At 37.3% G+C, this 10967-nt stretch overlaps 1 protein-coding gene across 1 annotated transcript; it reads right to left on the reverse strand.

Annotated features, from left to right (window-relative positions):
* Positions 1-2893: 2893 nt before the first annotated feature.
* On the reverse strand, positions 2894-6744 carry LOC135128776 (uncharacterized). Its single transcript, XM_064055856.1, has 2 exons — positions 3156-6744; positions 2894-3111 (listed from the first exon to the last, which is right to left on the reverse strand). Exons 1-2 carry the CDS (start codon positions 6742-6744, stop codon positions 2894-2896), a joined length of 3807 nt encoding a protein of 1268 aa, XP_063911926.1.
* Positions 6745-10967: the final 4223 nt, after the last annotated feature.

The raw sequence follows: 10967 nt of genomic DNA on the forward strand, positions 1-10967 counted from the left end.
AACCATTTCGATCTTACATCAGCGTTAAATTTCCCGTAAATTTTACAAAGATGCCGGAGTCTGCAGGACTTAATGTATTTTTTACGAGGCGTGCTTTAAAACAATGTTGCGGCGTGTTAAAAGAGCGATCAATTTTAATAACGATATGAATCTGGTGCAGTTGTGAAAATTGATGACGTCGGTAACAGTAACGAGACTTGTAACGAGCAATGAGGGAAAACCTCTAAGACTAATCATGGTAATCTTTCTCATAATGCCTAGTGCTAACAACTTTTCAACCGTTTAAGAAAATCACGGGCTATTAAAACTGCGACAGGGCCTGGCGTGTTTCGCGGCTCTCGTATTCCTCTCCAATTACCGAGATGTTTACAAAGCCAAACGTTAATCACTCGCAAATCTTGCTTTTAATTGGTTCTTTAATTGACATTTATGTGGGCTTATTAATGCCGCTATCATTCAACACCGAACGAATAATATCGTATGGCTTGATGTTCACTTCAACATCCAGCATTCAAAGGATGACTGTTGCGGCTCAGACGCAAACAAATCAAGACGATTCACTCAAAAGGACATAATTATGGAGTAATAACACTTGAAGGAAAAAATAAACAGCTTTCAGCGGGTGAATTATATGGGCTTCTGGAAGCAACTTTTACAAACGAGCTCTTACACAAGATAAATTTGTGTTCGAAGAGATGGATTGCCAGATTTTTGTTAATAATATCGTCTTAGTTTTCGTTAAAAGTGTGCTTTTCTCAATTCTCGTATTATAGTTTCAAGTTCAAAGTTATGATTTAAGTTGTTAATTCTGACTTTTCTTTCTAGAAATTAAAATGATCCGGTGAATTCGATCTGACATGCTGTATATATTCTTACCTTTATTTCTACGTTGTTACCAATTATTGAGTCATAAAAATAGTAGTAAAATAACTAAAAAATTTACAAAAAAAATAAATAAAACAAACTTATCCTGGACTATGGATATACAGTAGTAGCAATGTTTTACAAATAAAAGTGTCTGTCTCATGAATTCCAATTACTTTCTACCTACAGGGTGATTTCGAAATGTGTGCAATAAAAAAATGAAGAACAGCTTACAATAACAATTACTGCACTGTGTAAAAATTAACGTTCCTAAGTGGTAGTAAAGTCTAGAAAAAAATATTTTAAATTAAATATAAATTGTTATACACGTCACTGGTAGTGTTTCTTCACCTACCATAAGTACCTACTATTCATCACAGAACGACTAGGATTAAGAATCAAAAAAGCGGACCACTGATAAGCAACGTGCAAAAACACGATAAGTGCCAGTCATGTATCAGTCGGTTAACGTCTTTGACAATGGTGAATTTTTCCAATTCAGAGTGTGCTGACATGGTAATGCTTTATGGTGTGGCTGATGGAAACGCTAGGTTGTCCCGCGAATTGTGGATCCAGCGCTTTCCAAGATGGTATAGCATCTGTACCTTCAAGCCTTAAACTCACGATTGTGCTCGTGATAGGACCAAAAAAATACTGCAAGCTGAAGAACAAATTTTGGAACTCATCGAAGAACAGCCCGTCATCAGCACTCGCCCACTGGCAGGTGAAGCTGGAGTGTCACAGTTTGTACATTACAAGAACAAGGCCTACATCTATATCTACCACGTTCAAAAAGTACAAGCTTTGGAGCCCACTGATTTTCCACGTAGTACAATTTACTACCAATGACTGTTACAGCAGTGTCGTGAACGCTCTAACTTTTTAAATCGCATTCTGTTTACGGACCAAGCAGGATTCACTCGCAATGCTGTATCGTAAATGACCGCTTAGTTGGACCTTTTGTTTTACTAATTAGACTAAATGTGGTACAGTATCTCGGGTTTTTAAACAATGTGTTGGAAGAGCAGCTAGAGGTGTAAGTGCTTCTAAGTAAACGAGTTCGTTGTGGTACTTGCTTGATGGAGCACCACCACATTTTGCTAGGCCAGTAACTAAATGTTAAAAAAACATTTTTCTAACCATTGGGTCGTTAGAAACGGTCCAGTAGCTTGGGCTTCGCGTTCACCCGATCTCAATACGTATAATTTTTGTCTGTGGGGTTGGATGAAACAGTTAGTTTATGGAAATCAACACTGTCCAGAAACTTTCAAAGAGCTTCAAAACCGAGTGGAAGTGGTACGCGCTACAGTTCGTGGAACTACCAGAGATTTTTTAAGTATCCGTGCAAACATGTTGCAACTTGCTGAACCCTGTATTGCTAGTCAAGGACAACATTTTCAACATTTATTGTAAAAAGGTAGTAGCATTATAAGTTGCTCTTATGTTTGTTCTAATAAACAATGTGGAATCGTTGTGGCAAGGACCAAACACCCGTTAGAATAAAATATCGATCGCCATGAAGCATTACTAAAAATCCGTCCTTCTCAGGACCACCACAACTAATAATCTTTCGAATAGATGTTGAACCATGAGTGAATACATGAATGAACGATTGATAACCAGCAAAGTCAGTTTTACTTTTAATTGAAACTGAAAGTCTTTACATCGTTTTTATTCGAACGTTTTTCCACCTACTTCTTAAAATGTGGATCAGTGGTATCGCATGGGTGTGGTGCAGGGAGATTTCGCCCCATTCGACTTTTAATTTGTTTTTTCTATATTTCTACATTATTATGGTACGCGATTCCGTGGTTACAATTATTGCATATATTTCGAAATCACCCTGTATTTGTATTCGTCTTTGTCTAGTAAGTTCTTCAAAAAGTCTTCAAAAATTAGGGGATGAATTTTGAGGAATAACTTGTGTGGAAACTGTAGTGATTATTAATTGTGGAACGACGTGCACTTTTAACAACGATTTATTGATTATTATGTACATGTCAATATATATATTATATGATGAAAGTATTTATGTGTTTTCGCGACGCGTGCCCGTTGACGGGTTGTTGGTGACTCTGCGTCCGCCACTCGTTCGTCCAGGAGGGCGGTCATAAATAAATTTGGGGGTGGTACCGAACACCCGACGAGAGCCGAGCAGCCGAGAACTCCGGGTGGTACCACACATGACTTCCCCTCTTGAAGGTGCGTCCTTCAACATATTACGACTGGCTGGCCTAGAAGGGTAGCCTGGAAAATTGAAAATTGTACCAAAATGTCTAAACGTGAAAAACACCTATAATAGTCAGTTCGCATCATAAGTAATGTCAATTGATCGCGCACTATGGGTAAAACGCACACTTTACGTAAGGCGCGTTTGGTGAGTCCATGAACAGTTTTGATTGTTACCACCCGCACTACACCGTCGTCGCCTGGATAAAAACCGTGATCCGTCCGGTTTTCCATGTGAGAGGTGGTACATTTTCTGCTGTAATGCTCTTGCTGTTTCTGCCATTTGCAATTTGCGTTAGGTACTCGCGACTCCAGCGTCGCCAAAAATGCGTGCGAATTTTTTCCACCAATTGACAGTTTATTAATCGGCACCTCCGTCACATCGTATTCTGGAAAGGAAGTTAATGGCTCTCCGATGAGGAAGTGACCGGGTGTTAGGATGCTCAGGTCGTTGGGATCGGACGATAAGGGGGTTAAACGTCTTGAATTTGAACATGCTTCAATGCGTATTAAGAGTGTGGACATTTCGCTAATGTCGGAAAATGCAACGGGTATAATTTTTCTTGGCACTTTAATTTGACGTATATGCTTCAAACTGCTTAAAAAGGTAATCCAAGACGTATATATATCGGGAGGTACTGATTCATCCCAACCCAGTTTCAGCGTCCATAAACGTTGCAAAATTAATTTAGCATGCATTATGATGGGTCCGAGCAACCCTAACGGATCAAATATTTGGGCCGTTACCGAAAGTATGGCGCGTTTGGTTACTTTATTAGGTATATTTTTCAGTATAATCTCGTAACTTAAATTATCGACGGTAGGGTTCCAATACAAACCTAAAATTTTTGTAAATTTATCCTTATGCAATTGTAGGTTCGAATCATGGAAATTATCATTATTAGATAAAACACTTATTAGTTCGTTTGACTGAAATTTTCGCAGTTCAAATTGACCCTGCTTCAATATGGCCGTTACATCATTTTTTATTTTAGTTAAATCTTCGATCGAGTCAGCTCCGGTTAAAAGGTCGTCCATATAAAAATCTCGACGAATGATTTCGCTCGCGACAGGGTACCTAGCTTGGTTTTGATCAGCTAACTCCTTCAAACACCGCGTAGCAATAAAACTTGCCGGTTTAGTACCATATGTTAGTGTCAAAAGACGATACGTATTTAGTGGTTCGGATGGATGATTCCGCCAAAGAACTAATTGATAATTCGTATCGTTGGGATGTATCTTAATCTGACGATACATTTTCGCTATATCAGCGTTTAACACGTACTGAAATGTTCTAAAGCGTACTATTATTGAAAATAGGTCTTGTTGTAATACCGCCCCAGCTAGCAAATTATCGTTTAGACTTTGTTTGTTTGAAGTTTTTGCCGACGCGTCAAAAACAACTCTTAATTTTGTTGTCGTACTAGACTCCTTTTGCACGGCGTGGTGAGGCAAATAAACGCAATTGTTGTCGTTGGGTGGTTGGCTTAAATATTCCATATGATTTAAATTTTGGTATTCTAACATGAAATCTACATAATTTGTTTTAACGTGTGGGTTTTTGATCAAATTCCTTTCAAGACTAAAAAAGCGTTTGAGAGCTGCATTTCGTGAATTACCAATATTTATTTTGTTATTGTTAATGGGCAACCGCACAATAAATCGCCCGTCATGGTCCCGTTGGACAGTTTCCCGGAAGTGGGTTTCACAAAGAATTTCGTCTTCGTTAGACGCATTCTTATCGTAATCCGCCGTAATTACTGGTTTTTCCAATTCCCAAATCTTTCTTGCCTGTATTTCTAAGCCGGGGTCGGGTCCGGATATGGAAATATTGCATGTTGTAAAATTTGTCGGTAAGTTTATGGTACCGAGGGGGCCTCCCACAATAAACCCTAAATGTGTTTTTTGAAATATTAACCCACTGCCCGGCGAGGACAATTGGCCTATGCAAAGTAAATTCCAAAAAAGGCCGGCTCCTATCAAAAGATCTATTGTACCCGATTCGAAAAACTTGGGATCTGCTAGTTTTATGGTTTTGGGAATTTCCAAAGATGAGGGGTTGATAGACACTAACGGAAGATTTTCGGTTATTTTGTTCACCACGATGCAATTTATTTTTGTTGAGTACGCATTATAAATAGATTTTATACCCACATCTAAAACTTGCTTTTGAGAAGAACTTGCCGCTCCATTTAAACCCTTAATTTGAATATTTATTTGTTCCGTATTCAATTTTAGTTTTTTAATCATCGGTTCAGTTATGTAATTGGACATAGAACCTGGATCCAACAAAGCTCTACAAATTTCATATTCATTTTTAGCATTTTTAATAAGAACTACAGCCGTTGATAGTAAAACGGAATCTGAGCATTTTAATAAACTAGAAGAATGATTACTTAAAGTTACTGAACTATTTTCATCGGCGTCAGCTTCGTCTGTATGTATTAACGTATTATGTTTTTTGTTACAAGCTTGACATTTATGACTGGTACGACATGTAGCAACCTGATGATTCTCTCGGAGACAATTGATGCATAATTTAAGACGTTTAACTTGCGCTATACGCTCGGGAATTGACATTTTCAAAAAATCTATACACTGAAAAATTAAATGAGATGATTTTTTACACATTGAACAAGATGCTTGTTTTTTATTAGTGGTTATGTGAGAAACAGTCTTTGATTTGTTGAAATAATTATTTTGTTTATAATAAACCTTTCCTTCATTTGATGTTTTATTATTCGACATATAACTTAATGATTCCAACATTAAACAACGTTTTTCTAGAAAGTCAATAAACTGTTTGTAAGTCGGTACATCTTTATCGAGGGAAAGTTGCCATTCACGTTTTGTACTATAATCCAACTTTTCTACAATGATAGGAATAAGTAATGCATCCCATTTGTCCACCGTTATTCCTAATGATTTTAGAGACGTTAAATTCGACACCACCGTATCGACAAGAGCCCGCAATAAGGATGGTGATTGCTTATTTATACTAGGAGCATTTAAAATGGACATTACGTGATCTTGCACTATTAAACGAGTATTTTTGAACCGATTAGCTAGTAATCTCCATGCCTCTTTATAATTTTCATCGTTAATAACTAAAGATTCAATGGTACGCAAGGCTTCGTCGCGCAAGGAAGACTTTAAATACTGAAATCGCTGACGGTTATTTAACGCCTTATTCTCATCTATCACCGATTTGAACGAATTTTCAAAATTTAACCATTCTTTGTAATCGCCACTAAATGATTTGATATTTAAAACAGGTAGATTCAACTGCATGCTGTCATTAGAATCTCGTGGATTTTTACCGTCCGTAGGGTTAAGCAATAAAGAAGTCGATGGAACCGAAACCGCGAGACTTTTTTCTATAATATCGTTTATAAGACACACAACATCGCAATAACGAATTTCAAATTCCGATCTGCAGCCTTCATAGGCTTCTGCGGCTCCCTTTTCAAGTTGCTCTATCTGGTATTGAGTTTCGTTAAAATCGTTTCTAATTCCGTCAAGAAGTGATAATCGTGCTTTTAATTGATTGATACTGACCCCAGGACTATATGACTGTACATATTCCTCTATTCGTTTCAATGTATCATCAATGGTTTTCAATTTGCTTTTTTGCTGATCTAATTTAGACATATTTTTGAATAATTAATGAACCTTAAAGCCAATTAAAAATGTCTAGATACACAAATACGCGTTGAAGCTAGCCGTGCGAATATGGTAAAAAAGGGAAATCTTAGGACAAAAGAGCCACTAACCTTTCTCCTCTCAATGGTTTATAAGAGTGTAGCTGAACGTGTGCTGACTCCCTCTTGTTGAAGCCCTAGTTCCGATGTTGAGATTTTTGCACGGGGTGGTGATTCCTCGTCGGAGATGCTGCCCACTGCTGCCGTGAAAATCGCTGAATGACGACTTCTTCCACGGGGTGGCGTTTCCTCGTCGGAGATGCTGCCCACTGCTGCCGCAGAAATCGCTGAATAAACCTCTTCCGCGGGGTGGTGTTTCCCTTGTCGGAAATGCTGCCCACTGCTGCCACGGAAATCGCTGAATGAACCTCTTCCACGGGGTGGTGTTTCCTTTGTCGGAAATGCTGCCCACTGCTGCCACGGAGATCGCTAAATGAACCTCTTCCACGGGGTGGTGTTTCCTTTGTCGGAAATGCTGCCCACTGCTGCCACGGAGATCGTTGAATGAACCTCTTCCACGGGGTGGTGTTTCCTTTTTTAGAAATGCTGCCCACTGCTTCCACGGAATTTGTTAGTTGAAAACTTCTTCCATGGGGTGGTGTTTCCTTTTTCAGAAATGCTGCCCACTGCTACCACGGAACGTCACTACCACGCGTCGCGTTTCAATTCCGAATAATACAGTCGCGGTATTAATATCCGGCTCGAAGGACCAATGTGGAAACTGTAGTGATTATTAATTGTGGAACGACGTGCACTTTTAACAACGATTTATTGATTATTATGTACATGTCAATATATATATTATATGATGAAAGTATTTATGTGTTTTCGCGACGCGTGCCCGTTGACGGGTTGTTGGTGACTCTGCGTCCGCCACTCGTTCGTCCAGGAGGGCGGTCATAAATAAATTTGGGGGTGGTACCGAACACCCGACGAGAGCCGAGCAGCCGAGAACTCCGGGTGGTACCACACAACTTGTATTAATTTAATTCTGAGATGGAGAAAGATAGTGGCAGATTTCCACAGATCATACAGAAACTTATGTTCGATTGGAGTGTAAAATTTTATTTTAGGATGCTATACCTTCAGAAGGTGCTTTACTACTCACCAGTCTCGGTTGAGGCAGATTGATTAAATGATTATATTTGACAAAATCTTCTCTTGTGAAAAATACTTTGCCTGTAATTTTCTATTGGCTTTTTAAGACACCTGTGATTATTCAGTAATAGGAAACGCATGGATTTAAACTGACTTCTAACGAAAAAATGAAGATAATTATTCTATAAAAACTACAATTACGAATAAAGTTAACGAAGTCATTAGAATAAAATATCCTTCACAGGTTGTGAAAAAGGACTAATCTACGACTATTGTCCATTGGGAAAACACAGATGATAGTATTTCAAAGAAGTAGTTGTCGATCAAGGATCATTTTGTGCACTCATGGTCTTTTTTGAACAATTTTTGGCGTGAAATTGAATGTTTGCACTCATGGTCTTTTTTGATGACTTTCGCGCATTCACCAGGGTGCGGGAGGTCGAACTTCCCGCACACGTGTATTTTAACTTTACGTTGCCATGGTAATCTTAAAATAGTCGGGTAGTGTCAACATCGTGACATGTTTAGGACGCTGTCAACACTGTTGTTTATAACTAACTCACAGTTAATCTCTTCAGTTTAAAGGTTTATTCGTAGCAAAAAATATTGTACACAACACGTTCGTGATCCTGCTTCCCGCATTCACGCAAATGCGGCGTTCATGCGGGAAGCAGGCATTCCCGAACATTTGTGTAAATTATTAGTCCACAAGTGTACGTAGGTTTTCCTGTAACTATACCTACGTTTTTTTACATTACATAGCACACTATAAAATATTAAGTTAAGTGTTTTATTATGGCTGCAGCTTTTGCCATTAAGTCTCTCTTGTCCGGACATCAAGACAACGCTCGTTAAACTGTTGCGATATAATACGTCAGGATATGTAACCATAATCAAAAATCAACATAACCCTCGACTGGGTTCCAAGAACATTAGTAGCTCTAGAAAATATTGACAAAATTGATCATGTATTAAATAGTCTTAAGCTTTAAAATTTCATAGTTTACTAGATTGAGTATAAATCGCACTCCAAAAATGATTGTCCTTGCATTAAGAGAGCCAAGGTTGAATCTATTTAACAAATCAGTCTGATCACAACCTCTTACTGGATATGCTCCATCTTCCCGGAATGACAGAAACTTCAAGAACATTCGTTGAATTGATTCTATATTTTTAACATGGACTTCACATAATGGATGCCACACAATTGATCCATACTCCCCAATCTAGACCTGACAAACGCAAAATATAATGTTTTTAAAGCACCTACGTATCTGTTTGAAATCTTTGCTATTCCTGTAGACAACTCCATAAGCTTTATACGCCTTAGCAACCATACTTTTAGTATGGGAAATAAACGTCAATACAGTGTCCAAAGTTATACCAAGATCCAAAACGGAATCTTTTCGTTTTATATATATTGCAGTATTTATATTGTACTGAAAATTAATAGGCGTTAATTTTATAGTAAAGGATACAACCAAACAGTTCGAAAAATTTAAATACACAACACTGATATATGTTGCCAAGATCTCCTTGAAGGGCAATGCAATCTGAGGTGGATTTTATAATTTTAAAAATCTTATAATCGTCTGTAAATAACAGATTTTCAGCTGAGACAAAGTTAGTGATGTCATTCATAAACAACAAGAATAACAGCGGTCCCAAATTCGAACCCTGAGGAACATCAGACGTGAGTGAAATTTTCTTGGATTTGTAACAGCGATAACTGACATACTCTGTTAAACAAGTATGACCGGAATAAATAGAGTAAAGATGTAGAGAATCCAAAATTGTTTAATTTATCTACAAGGAGGTAGTCATCAATCTGATGAAACGCCATAAAATTTTAAAAAACGGAAAAAATTAATTATGAGTACATATCTACTTTTCAACGGATGGACAATGTAAAAGCATTGCGAATAAATAGTACATGTAATAAACAAATCATGTTCTGTTATAGAAGGAGATGGTTCTGATGCTCGTTTGTCTACTGATGATTTTGTGCTTTTTTTACCCTATTTTTCAAAAAATCGTGTTATAATAATAATCAACCAAGAAATATTTTAAAGAAATTTCCAGAATATTTTACTCTAAACATGACCAAGCTGAATAAGTGCTATATGGAATCCTCAAATTCCTAAATTAGAATAAAAGGAAAATCTTACTTGAGGAGTTTTTAAAGTATTTTCACTAAATAGAATGACTGGTGTAGTAGGTATTTGTTAAGTCATTAAGATAAGCAAATTACTGGAGAATTATATACAGCAGTAATCAGATTTAGAATAAATATGGTATCACAAAAAAGGAACTAACGAAATAGTTTTATCTGTCCATTGTGTCATTAGCACTATATTTACAAACTGAACTTAAATATTGTAACAATATTTCGTGTGGAATGTGTTAGGACAGACCTGTTGTAGAAAATCGTGTGTATAAAAAAGTCCATTTTTCGCTATGTTGTCAGCGCTGTTGGATGAATGTAATACCAACGTGGTTAAAAGAAAAATGTTTGATTTAATCGAATCGTTTTTCCAACCGTCCCGTGAATTGCTCCCACGCATAAATGTTTTGAAACAGACTGGCGAAATGCCGATATTATCGAAATCTGAGTGCGTCGGATGCACCCCCTATACAGCAGAATCTACCCTTAATGGTTTTCAGAATTTCGAGATAGATGTCGCACCAACGCCGTGATAAATTCCGGTCATTATCTTTTCAAATTAATTCCAACTTCAAAGTTACGAAAAATTAATGTTCTCCAACAAACTCTGTTTAGCTACTTGTCTTAATATTTTCATGATCAAATCAAAACAAACACTAAAATAAATTAAGAGCTTGATGAAAATTAGGCGATAATGATTCCACTAAATGAACACGAAAACAAATTGGTTGTCTAAATAGCAATATTTTTTTAATTGAAGACATTTCGGGAGCAAAAAATAATGACCAGTACAATAAATAGACACTTATAGTCATTATAACTCGATTAAACTCATCTATTTAATCGGTGCCGGTGTCACAGAAAAATGACTAGTGCTACTTACAGACGCAACTGCTATTACCAACTAATTT

The sequence above is a fragment of the Zophobas morio genome, unplaced genomic scaffold (genome assembly GCF_036711695.1).
Source record: "Zophobas morio isolate AGI-343-1 ecotype UQ-CSIRO unplaced genomic scaffold, CSIRO_AGI_Zmor_V1 ptg000014l, whole genome shotgun sequence".
Lineage (NCBI taxonomy): Eukaryota > Metazoa > Arthropoda > Insecta > Coleoptera > Tenebrionidae > Zophobas > Zophobas morio.